This window comes from the organism of the source record quoted next, unplaced genomic scaffold, assembly GCF_019419815.1.
Source record: "Pyrus x bretschneideri cultivar Hongxiangsu unplaced genomic scaffold, Pyrus_bretschneideri_v1 Contig32, whole genome shotgun sequence".
In the NCBI taxonomy this organism is placed as follows: Eukaryota; Viridiplantae; Streptophyta; class Magnoliopsida; order Rosales; family Rosaceae; genus Pyrus; species Pyrus x bretschneideri.
In genome coordinates this window covers 2488355-2500869 of record NW_025999635.1, presented here as the reverse complement: position 1 = coordinate 2500869, position 12515 = coordinate 2488355, and the positions used below count along the sequence as shown (strand labels likewise).

Below are 12515 nucleotides of genomic sequence, written 5' to 3'. Positions count from 1 at the left end.
TGAGAAAAGTCATTTCTTTAGCACATAGAATGAATATAAATACCAAGTTGATCTTGAAGTGCCAATAGGTGTGTGAAGACTGGAGAAGAGATTGGTTATGTGCTGATGATGGTGGCTTCAGTTCAGCGGGGTGGGAACTGGGGATTAGGGAAGAGAATCCTCTTCGGATCCACTTTGGGGATCATAAGGATCTCCATATGTTAGCCATTCATCATACATCGTGTAATCAGTTTTCGTCAGGTACTATTTGTGTTTAATTTTAGATAAAAAAGTCAAATGATTTATGACTGTACGATGCACGATAAATAACTGAGATGTAAGAATTCATAATTAGATTTTGAGGGAGTTAATTTGCGTGGAGTTGGACATTCTTTGAAAGTTGAACTCTTTTCTTACTTTTTATTAAAAAAAATGGTGAGGCTCTCAGCCTCCCACGTGACCTAGAATGAGTTTCCAAGTACCACATTGATGCTCATCGTACCGTTTTATTTAAGAGTAATGATAGGAAAATTAAATTTTTAGATAAAATTTATAAACTAAATGATATGAAAGTTAATGATTGGATTATTACTTAAATATTGATAAACGTGCTCATTTTCTATTGATGACACATTACTTAATTTGAAATTTTTTCTACAAATTTAGTTTTCCAAGCATTACTTTTTACTTAAATGATCAATGTGGCTTAGTAGTAGGTGACCTAGGATACCGTTTTAAAAAGAATTGGTCTTCTTCTTCTTCTCTCTTTTTGGTTTGCAAAAAGCCAAAACATTATGCGGCTGCTGCTTTTTCCCTTCATTGCCCAGACTGGGATGGTCATCGGAAGATCTCATAGCCAATTATCTGAGAATTTGGGTGGTCCTGAAACCAACCAGGTCCCTTAATAAATCCGCCCCTGGATGGAGAAGGCTTTTGGTGACGGCAAGTACAAGTAAGGGTAGCCGCTGGTGCATGGGGAAGCTGGCATGGGTGACTCCTTGGGTTGTTGGCGCACGGGATTGCATGGATCGGGGTGGGTGGGGACACAGTGGCTGCTAGTTTCTTTGTTTTTGGGTTTTAGTTTCTTAGTTCTATTAAAAAATTAATGGGGTGAAGGCTAGGTGAAATGGATGGTACACGTGATGAGAAATTAGAGAGGAGACGCCACAATTAGGGATAACAGACCCGCGATCGTGAGAGGGGAAGGGGACGGCAGAGAAAGAGTGGCTCATGTGTATAAGAATGGTGTGTTCACCCCCAACATGTGACTTTTTAATACTAATTATGATGGACTTTCTTACCTTAGAAGTAATACAAAGCCTATAATTATTTGATCTCTAAATCCTTGTGGAATTTTACTTTAAGTTTACACAATCACATTCCTAATTAATGATTCTATTCACAACACTCCTACTTAAGTATGTACAACTTAAAAAGTAGCTACATCAATTCTTCGTGATTAGGTGATGCGGTTGTTGTCATTAGCTATCGGTAAAAACCTTGCTCTAACAACCAATAGACTTATGGAGAAAAATTGGGTTAATACAAGATGTTGATATTTCACATATTCAGAATGATTATTAAAATACACAAACGTATGACCAATCAAGAGTAGGTACTTCATCAAAAAATTTCGTTAGGTAAATAAAAATTCAGTAGGAAAACTACTCTTGAACATAAGGAAAAAAGTATGTTAAGATCATGTAAGTATACTATAAGATTTCTCTTGAGTTCTATAAAACTCCCCAAAATGACTATCCGTGACATAATTTTTAAAGTTTATATAGTCTAATTTCATAAACAAGCTTTTGAAAAGTAAACTTTTTATTGACTTCATGAAGAGGTCAACATAATTGTCTTAAGATCGGATTTGCTTAACTTTGATCTCCTGATGCTCTTGTTGCCGATGAGTGAAGAAAAACTTCGTGACGGTTTTCTTTGTAATGTCGCATTTGATGGATCATTTCTTTAATTGGTCGATACATGCATCGTTGTCTTCATAAATCGTTGTTGGAACATTAACGATGTAAGAAAGATCACATAAAGTTCTAATGTGATCTATCATGCGCCTCAGCCAAAATCATACATGCGATAATTCGCATAGGCTAAAATCTCAATGTGATTTAAAAACGTAGCAGCTAAATCCTGTTTGATTGATATGCACAATATTGAAATATCTTTAATGACAAAGACATAGACTGTTCTCAAAACATGCTTTGTATGGTTTAAATAACCATTATCAGCATAACTTAGAAGGTGAACATCATTCCACCGTACCTTTAAGGTAATTCCAGGATGACTTGGACACTTATCTAGTGTCTATGTGTATGCGTATTGTTGTATCTTGCTAAAATTCACAACAAAAGATATGTCAGCTCCAATGTACCGAGTAAAATAAAACGATGATTTCACTCGAGTAATTGATCTCGTTTAGGATGAAATCGATCTCGTTTTTCATCCTGAGTTAGGATGACCATGAGAGTACTCAAAAGTTTTGTTTTACCCTCATTAAAACAGTGCGAACACTATTAATATCCAAACTAAAAATCAAAAGAAACAATCACCAGTTTAAAATTTGAAAATATAACCTTGTTCATAGTTAAACCAAAACCAGTTGCAAATATAACCTTGAAAATAAACCAAAACCAGCAGCTAGGAATTTCCACCACTATAGGACTCAGTCAACTAGTAAAGAGGATCCTATCTGAATAAGGAAAGAGGATTCTCTCCGGATCCATTTTGTGTGGATCATAGGAATCCCTACATCCTAGACATTCATCATATGTCGTGGTCAGTTTTCGTCAAGTAATATTTGTATTTAATTTTATACAAAACAAGTCAAATGATTTCTGAACACACGATGCACGATGAATGACTAAGATGTGCGATCCCTAGAATCCCCACAATTTGGATCTGGATGAGATCCAAATCCGAGGATTAGGGAGTTAATTTGAGTGGGGTGGAATTTCTTTGAAAGGCGAACTCTTTTTTTTTTTATTAAAAAAATGGTGAGGCTCTCAGCCTCCCACGTGACCTAGAATGAGTTTTCAAACACCACATTGATGCTCATCTTTTTATTTAAGAGTAATGCTAGGAAAACTAAATTTTTAGACAAAATTTATAAACTAAATGACATGAAAGTTAATAATTGAATTATTACTTAAGCATTGATAAACGTGCTTATTTTTATTGATGACATATCATTTAGTTTGTAAATTTTTCTACAAATTTAGTCTCCCTAGCATTACTCTTTACTTAAATGATTAATGTGATTTAGTAGCAAGTGACCTAGGATACCGTTTTAAAAAAATTGGTCTTCTTCTTCTTCTCTCAATCTGGTTTGCTAAAAGCCAGAACGTTATGCAGCCGTTGCTCTTCCCTTCACTAACCAAAATGGGGTGGTCCTTGGAAGTTCTCATAGTCAATTATCCGAGCATCCGAGTGGTCCTAAAGCCACCTAGATCCCTTAATAAATCCGCCCATGGATGGAGGAAGATTTTGGTGGCGGCAAGTACAAGTAAGGGTAGCACTGGTGCATAAGGAGGCTGGCATGGGTGATTGCTTAGGTTGCTGGCGCACGGAATTGCATGGATCGGGGTGGGTGGGGACACAGTGGCTGCTAATTTCTTTGTTTTTAGGTTTTAGTCTGTTAGTTTTATTAAAAATTTAATGGGGGTGAAGGCTAGGTGAAATGGGTGGTACACGTGTTGAGAAATTAGAGAGAAGACAGCACAAGTAGGGACAACAGATCCGCGACCGTGAGAGAGGAAGGAGACGGCAAAGAGAGAAGGGCTCATGTGTATAAGAATGGTGTATTCACTTGTAGCACTAATTATGATGGGCTTTCTTGCCTTATAAGTAATACAAAGCCTATAATTATTGAATCTCCAAATCCTTATGGAATTCTACTTTAAGTTTACATAATCACATTCCTAATTAATGATTCTATTCATAACACTCCTACTTAAGTATGTACAACTTAAGAAATAGCTGCATCAATTCTTCGTGATTAGGTGATGCGGTTGTTGTCGTCAGCTATCGGTAAAAAACTTGCTCTGACAACCAATAGACTTACAAACAAAAATTGAGTTAGTACAGGATATCGATATTTCACATATTCAAAATGATTATTAAAACACACAAGTGTATGACCAATCAAGAGTAGGTACTTCATTAAAAAATTTCGTCAGGTTAGCAAAGATTCAGTAGGAAAACACTTCTTGATAATAAGAAAAAAAGTATGTTAAGATTATGTAAGTATACTGTAGACATTCTCATGAGTTCGTTAAAACTCCCCTAGAGAACTATCAGTGACATAAATTTAAGAGTTTATGTAGTCTAATTTCATGAACAAGCTTTTGAAAAGTAGACTTCGTATTGACTTCATGAAGAGGTCAACATAATTGTCTTAGGATCGGATTTGCTAAACTTTGATCTCCTGATGCTCTTGTTGCCGATGAGTGAAAAAAAACTTTATGATAGTACACTTTGTAATGTCGCATTTGGTGAATCGTTTCTTTAATTGGTCGATACATGCATCAGTTTTTTCATAAATCGTTGTTGGAACATCAACGATGTAAGAAAAACCACATAAAGTTCTAATGTGATCAATCACGCCTCTCTGCCAAAATCATTCATGATACTTCGCATAGGCTAAAATCTCAATGTGATTTAAAGACGTAGTAACTAAGTCTTGTTTGGTTGATATGCACAATATTGCAATATCTCTACTGGTAAAGACATAATCCTTCTTAGAAACGCGCTTTGTACGGTTTAAATAACCATCGCCAGCATAACTTAAAAAGGTGAACGTAGTTCCACCGTACCTTTAAGATAATTGCAGGATGACTTAAAGACACATGCCTAGTGTCTACGTGTATACACATTGTTGTACCTTACCAAAATTCACAACAAAGAATATGTCAGCTCTAGTGTACCGAGTAAAATACAACGTTGATTTCACTGCAGTAATTGATCTTGTTTAGGATGGAATCGATCTCCTTTTGCATCCAAGGTCAGGATGATCATGAGAATACTCAAAAGCTTCGTTTTATCCTCATTAAAGAAACAATCACTAGTTTAAAATTTGAAAATATAACCTTGTTCACGAGTTAAACCAAAAACAGTTGAAAATATAACCTTGAAAATAAACCAAAAACAGCAGCTAGGAATTTCGACCACTATAGGACTCTGTCCTAACTAAGCAACTTCGAGCATTCGCCATAGGCTCTTGGAGTAAGTAAGAGGTCTTCAATGTCGCCTTTGCTGGACTGTCGACTTGAGCATGCAAAATTTGCATCTCTAACTTTCTTCTTTGCCTGGTACTCCTCTGCAATCTTGCTAGGACACACGAGCTCAGCAGCTGGCGCCCAAAAGCAGTGGCACATGTCAAGATCGAAAGAATCTTTGTCAATTCTATGCGCAAGTGTTAAAGTTCTAGGCTTTAAGAGCAAGAGAATCGCGCCTAGAACGGTCATCTTCTCCATCTTCGTGGGGAAAAAAAAAAAAAGAAAAAAAAAAAATTAAATAGACCTTCTCCCAGAGACACTTACTGGAAATAAAATGACTCAACTTCTATATAGGTTTATTGTAATATTTAGAACAAGAACGCTTACATGACAATTGACATACCATATCACTCATCTCTCATGGAGTGATACAGAGAGACTTAGAAATACACACAAGCAGAACTTAAACAACACACCAAAACAGAGCTCAAAAGTAGCCGATCGAGGTTATGCGAATTTAGTTTAGCCGGAGATGTCAATGGCCTTGACCTCAGGCTTCTTCTCCTCCTCTTTCGGCACAGTCACAGTCAGCACCCCATTCTCCATCGCCGCCTTCACCTGATCAAGTTTCGCGTTCTCCGGTAGCCTGAACCTCCTCATAAACTTGCCACTGCTCCTCTCCACCCTGTGCCACTTGTCGTTCTTCTCCTCCTGCTCCCTGCTCCTCTCGCCGCTGATCTGCAGGACCCTCCCGTCCTCCACCTCCACTTTCACCTCCTCCTTTTTTATCCCTGGGAGGTCCGCCTTGAAGATGTGGGCCTCCGGAGTCTCCTTCCAATCGATGCGGGTGTTGGCGATGGCGGTGGTTTCACGGGCGGAGGAGGGGATGTTGGCCAGAGCGCCGAAGCCCTCGAATGGGTCCCAGATGTCCAGAGAGAAGGGGTCGAAGACGTTGCTTCGTCGTCCGCCAAAGAGACTGAGAGCCATTTGATGGTGGGTTTGAGTTGGATTTTTGCTGGGCGTGAATTCGAAGGATTTGTGAGAGATTTTTGCTTTAGATTGCTTTGGATGATTCTATCTGATGTGGTAGGTTGTGGAGTGAACTGTATATATATAGGATGGCACAGAATGTTTCTCTGAGAACTACAGAAAGTTCTGCAGCTATCCAGAAGGGAACAAAACAATAAAAACAGAGAGTTCCATCAGCTTCCACCGACTTCTTGAAAGTGCCTTCTTTTGGGTTTCGTTTTCGGCCCAAAACATAGTTGGTACTTATAAACCCTTTTTTTTTAATTTTTTTTTCTTTTCAAATTGGTACTTATAAAATTAAGCATCATGTTAAATTGAACATAATTTTTTTTTTTTTTTTTAAAGAAGCATATTTAAGGAAAAAAAAAATTCTAAACTTAATTATGTTGTGAAATTGCCACTTAGTATTACGGTTTAGTGGTATTTCTCTTCACTTGTCAGTGAAATGTCTTATGTTTGATTCTTGCCAAAGGTGAATTTGAACTAAATTATTACTAGCTCATTGTGAGGTTAAGTCTTCCCTCTTATTTTAGTATAGATAATATCGCTTGTTGAAAAAAAAATTAAAAAAAAAAAAAAAAAAACAACAACAAATAAGTAAATTAATGAGTAAAAATCACCTTCTTGTTGACAAAGTCAGCCCATAACCTGGCCTGGGCTGTGAGGTAAGGTCATCTCCAACCGAAGACTGCCCATATGACTCGTCTTAGCCCTCTGGCCCTCCAAGAAATTAATATTTTAATGAACAGTGCATGACCATATTTCTTATCATCTCCAACTAAGGGGCCAGAGGGCCATATAGGCCAAACATAGTCATGTGAAAAAAAAAAAAAAAAAAAAAAAAACCATCTCCAACCGAGGGCCAAATGGTCATAGGGCCAAACATAATTTATTTTAATTGAACTACTATGGTTACTTAAATTAAATTACCTTAATAATTTTATGTTATGGATTGTCAATAATTTTCATGTTGTTAAACCTTTTTAAAAAATGTTGTTTAAGTTTCATGTTGTTAATTTTTTTTCATGTTGTTTAATGTTACTTAATGTTATTTAACGTTGTTTAATGACTTAGGAAGTTATAGGGAAAAAAAAATAGAAATTTTAAATTTTGTAAAAAACAAAATGTAAAAAAAAAAAAATAAATCAAATATGACGTCAGCTTGTGGCGCTACCTGACCCGAGGCTGGCTGCTTTGGGTTTGCTGGTTGGCCCTTTGGTCTTTTTTTGTCCAGTGGGGCCCACGGGCCCTTTGCCCTGACCCTTGGTTGGAGATGGTTTTTGGGTTATTTTCGGTCCTTTGGCCCTCTGGACCCTTCGATTGGAGATGGCCTAAGAGTCAGAGGGCAAGAGTGGAGCCTTATCATTCCAAACCTCATCAATGTACTGAAGCGCAATGAGGGATTCATAGACCGGTTTCCATTGTGAATGAGAACCGGGTTCATCTACATTAACAGTGGGCTCTTGTTCCACAAGTCCTCATCTTTGTACTCATACTCGATGCCCTTCTTAGCCAGAGCAATCCTTAGCCTCATCCCAAATAGGCTTGGCTAGAAATCCAACAACACCACCTCATTCGCCATTGAAGGGTTTGAAAAACCCTTACTTCTAATTTATTTCGATTCTTTGACTCACAAATTTCACATAACAAAAATTGCGTAATTCATGAAACATATATATATATATATATATTGACAAATATATGAAACATATACAATATATATATATATATCGAAAGGTAAATATAATTGTAGGGGGTTCATGCATCATGGTGAATGTTTTCATGCTTCATGGTCGTTTCAAATATTTTCCTTTGTTTTAAGCGTACCTGATTGGCATAAAACAACAGAAGCCTTTAAATTTGTAAAACATCATTCTCGGAAAGCTGGAATTGCATCTCCAATGTGTTGTATCACGTTTAACAAATAAAAAATTTAATTGAATTAATAGCATGTATGTCAATTCAATAAAATAATAACTTAAAGAATGATCAAAACGTAATACTCCTCCGAATGAAGAATAAACTCTCTTTAGCACAGCGTCAAGAGCGTGATGATAACGTATTGTAGGCATAATTTACTGAACAATTATGAAGGTCATATAGAGAGGGGGTGCGACACATAGAGAGAGAAGATAGAGATGTGTAATTGTGAAGTGTGTGTTATATCACCCTCATTGTGCCTTTATTTATAGTAGTTGTGAAGGTAAATTCCTTACCCCAATAGGATTACAACTCTAATAAGATAATATCTAGTCTAAGAGATATGGTAAAATCACATAAAGATATCCTATATATGTTAGGATTTACACAATCAAATTCCTAATCTAATAGAACTGCAACACTATTAATATATAAGAGTTTTCACCCCTAATATTACGAGTCCTTTTCGGATAAAACCCAACACCTAGCCATAGGTGGTTAAGTTGGGACAATATCAGTGATATTGGTGATTGACCATTCTTAGGCCTATAAAGTTTCACAAAAAGCTCCAAAATATTAGATGAAAATAAAATTGAAACATTAAACAATAAACTACAACTTTTTATTCATAATTTTTGTACAAACAACAATTCATGTAACCCTTTTTTCATCATTTTTTAGCAAGATTACTAATCCCTTACAATTGAGAAAAGTCATTTCTTCAACGCATAGAATGAATATAAATACCAAGTTGATCTTGAAGTGCCGACATGTGTGTGAAGAGGATCCTCTTCGAATCCACTTTGTGGGGATCATAGGGATCTTTACATCCTAGTCATTCATCGTACACCGTGCGGCTAGTTTTCGTCAGGTATTATTTATGTTTAATTTTAAATAAAAAAAAGTCAAATTATTTTTGACTCCATGACGCACGATGAATGGATAAGATGTGCAGATCCCTAGAATCCCCACAATTTGGATTTGGATGAGATCTAAATCCGGGGATTAAGGAACTAATTTGCGTGGGGTGGACTTTCTTTGAAAGTCAAAACTCTTTTTTTTTTATTTTTTATTAAAAATGGTGAGGCTTTCAGCCTCCCACGTGACCTAGAATGAGTTTTCAAACACCACATCGATGCTCACCTTTTTATTTAAGAGCAATGCTAGGAAAACTAAATTTTTAGACAAAATTTATAAACTAAATGACATGAAAGTTAATGATTGGATTATTACTTAAGTGTTGATAAATGTGCTCATTTCCTATTAGTGACACATCATTTAGTTTGTAAATTTTTTTTGCAAATTTAGCCTTCCTAGCATTACTCTTTACTTAAATGATTAATGTGACTTAGTAGCACGTGACCTAGGATACTGTTTAAAAAAGAATTGGTCTTCTTCTTCTACCCATATGGTTTGCAAAAAGCCAGAACATTATGTAGTTGCTGCTCTTTCACTTCACTACCCAGACTTGGGTGGTCCTCGGAAGTTCTCATAGCCAATTATCCGAGCATCTGGGTGCTCCTGAAGCGTACGACCAGTCAAGAGTAGGTACCTTATCAAAAAATTTTGTCAGGTTAGCAAAAACTCAGTTGGAAAACTACTCTTAATCATAAGAAAAAAGTATGTTAAGATCATTTAAGTATACCATAAGACACTCTCCTGAGTTCGATAAAACTCCCCAAGAGAACTATCGGTGACATAAATTTAAAAGTGTATGTAGTATAGTTTCATGAACAAGCTTTTGAAAAGTAGATTTCGTATTGACTTCATGAAGAGATCAACATAATTGTCTTAGGATCGGATTTGCTAAACTTTGGTCTCCTAATGCTTTTGTTGCCGATGAGTGAAGAAAAACTTCGTGACAGTATACTTTGTAATGTCGCCTTTGGTGGATCATTTCTTTAATTGGTCGATACATGCATCGTTGTCTTCATAAATCATTGTTGGAACATCAACGTTGTAAGAAAAACCACATAAAGTTTTAATGTGATTAATCACACACCTCAGCCAAAATCATTCATGTGATACTTCGCACAAGCTAAAATCTTAGTGTGATTTAAAGACGTAGCAACTAAGTCCTGTTTGGTTGATATGCACAATATTGCAATATCTCTAATGATAAAGACATAAACCGTCTGTTTTAGAAACGTGCCTTGTATGGTTTACATAACCATTGTCAGCATAACTTAGAAGGCTTTTCACTTAAGAGTTGTTGTCCATTTTTTAGTTGTGTAAGAAAGAGATGGAATTTCACTAATTGGTAGCTCAAAGAAAGTCTCGTCCCGACCTGGGGTTGGCTTGAGTCAGAGGAGGGTTCAGCTCCATTCATTTTTTTTTTTTTTTAATTGATTGCAGTCTTGTTTGAACCTGTTCCAGCAACTACCAACTAATCTCTTCAATGTTCGATTTAACTTTATGTTAGAACATTTTTATGAATGCTATTCTGATCTAAATGGTCTTATTCTATGTCCCATGCTAGGAAGCATTACTCCTCTTTTCATTCTACGACTGATACAAAGTTGAAAAAGCTGCTTTATGGATATACACCTAGGAAAGGTCAAAAGCTGAAGGAAGTCAAATTTTATTCCTCGGTATTTTTGTCATCAATTACTTTTACCTAGGGTTTAAGGTTTAGAATTTAGGGTTCATCCATCATTTCACTGTACCTTTAAGGTAATTGCAGGATGACTTGGACACATGTCTGGTGTTTATGTGTATGCGCATTGTAGTACCTTGCTAAAATTCACAACAAAAGATATGCCAGCTCTAATGTACAAGTAAAATACAACGGTTGATTTCACTTGAGTAATTGATCTCGCTTAGGATGAAATCAATCTCGTTTTGCATCCAAGGTTAAGATGACCATGGAAGTACTCAAAAGCTTTGTTTTATATTAAAACGGTACAACACTTGTGATATCCAAACTAAAAACCAAAAGAAACAATCACCAGTATAAAATTTGAAAATATAACCTTGTTCACAAGTTAAAACAAACAGTTGAAATTATAACCTTGAAAATAAACAAAAAACAGCAGGTAGGAATTTCGACCACTATAGGGCCGTCCCAATTAAGCAACTTCGAGCATTCGCCAGAGTCTCTTGGAGTAAGCAAACAAGATGTCTTCAATGTCGCCTTTGCTGGACTGTCAACTTGAGCATTACTTCTCCCATGCAAAATTTGCATCTCTAACCTTCTTCTTTGCCTGATACTCCTCTGCAATCTTCGTAGGACACACGAGCTCAGCAGCTGGTTCCCAATAGCAGTAGCAGATGTGAAGATCGAAAGTATATTTGTCAATTCTATGCGCAAGTGTTAAAGTTCTAGACTTTTAAGAGCAAGAGAATCACGCCATGAACGGTCATCTTCTTCGTATTCGTGGAAAAAAAAATTAAATAGACCTTCTCCCAGAGACACTCACTGGAAATAAAATGTAAACTTTTATGAAGATTTATTATAATACTCAGAACAAGAACCCATACATGACAATTGACACACCATATCACTCATCTCACATACAGAGAAACTCGGAAATACACACAAGCAGAACTTAACAACACACCAAAACAGAGCTCAAAAGTAACCGATCGAGGTTATGCGAATTTAGTTTAGCCGGAGATGTCAATGGGCTTGACCACAGGCTTCTTCTCCTCCTCTTTCGGCACAGTCACAGTCAGCACCCCATTCTCCATCGCCGCCTTCACCTGATCAAGTTTCGCGTTCTCCGGCAGCCTGAACCTCCTCATAAACTTGCCACTGCTCCTCTCCACCCTGTGCCACTTGTCGTTCTTCTCCTCCTGCTCTCGGCTCCTCTCGCCGCGGATCTGCAGGATCCTCCCGTCCTCCACCTCCACTTTCACCTCCTCCTTTTTTATCCCCGGGAGGTCCGCCTTGAAGATGTGGGCCTCCGGGGTCTCCTTCCAATCGATGCGGGTGTTGGCGATGGCGGTGGTTTCACGGGCGGAGGAGGGGATGTTGGCCAGAGCGCCAAAGCCCTCGAATGGGTCCCAGATGTCCAGAGAGAAGGGGTCGAAGACGTTGCTTCGTCGTCCGCCAAAGAGACTGAGAGCCATTAGATGGTGGGTTTGAGTTGGGTTTTTGCTGGGCGTGAATTCGAAGGATTTGCGAGAGATTTTTGCTTAGATTGCTTTGGATGATTCTCTCTGATGAGGTGGGTTGTAGAGTGAGCTGTATATATATACAGGATGGCACAGAAGGTTTCTCTGAGAACTACAGAAAGTTCTGCAGCTATCCAGAAGGGACAAAAACAATAAAAACAGATAGTTCCATCAGCTTCCACCAACTTCTTGAAAGTGCCCTTTTTTTGGGTTAGTTCCTTTTCGGCCCAAAACATAGTTGGT

The 12515-nt window shown here is 37.3% G+C and overlaps 2 protein-coding genes across 2 annotated transcripts; both read right to left on the bottom strand.

Moving 5' to 3' along the window:
• Window positions 1–5531: 5531 nt before the first annotated feature.
• Window positions 5532–6228, bottom strand: LOC103936199 (18.1 kDa class I heat shock protein-like). Its single transcript, XM_009346053.3, has one exon. It carries the CDS (start codon window positions 6192–6194, stop codon window positions 5730–5732), a length of 465 nt encoding a protein of 154 aa, XP_009344328.2. The 5' UTR covers window positions 6195–6228; the 3' UTR covers window positions 5532–5729.
• Window positions 6229–11581: 5353 nt separating this feature from the next.
• LOC103936175 (18.1 kDa class I heat shock protein-like) lies at window positions 11582–12379 on the bottom strand. The gene has a single exon (XM_009346021.2). It carries the CDS (start codon window positions 12225–12227, stop codon window positions 11763–11765), a length of 465 nt encoding a protein of 154 aa, XP_009344296.2. The 5' UTR covers window positions 12228–12379; the 3' UTR covers window positions 11582–11762.
• Between the last annotated feature and the right edge of the window lie 136 nt (window positions 12380–12515).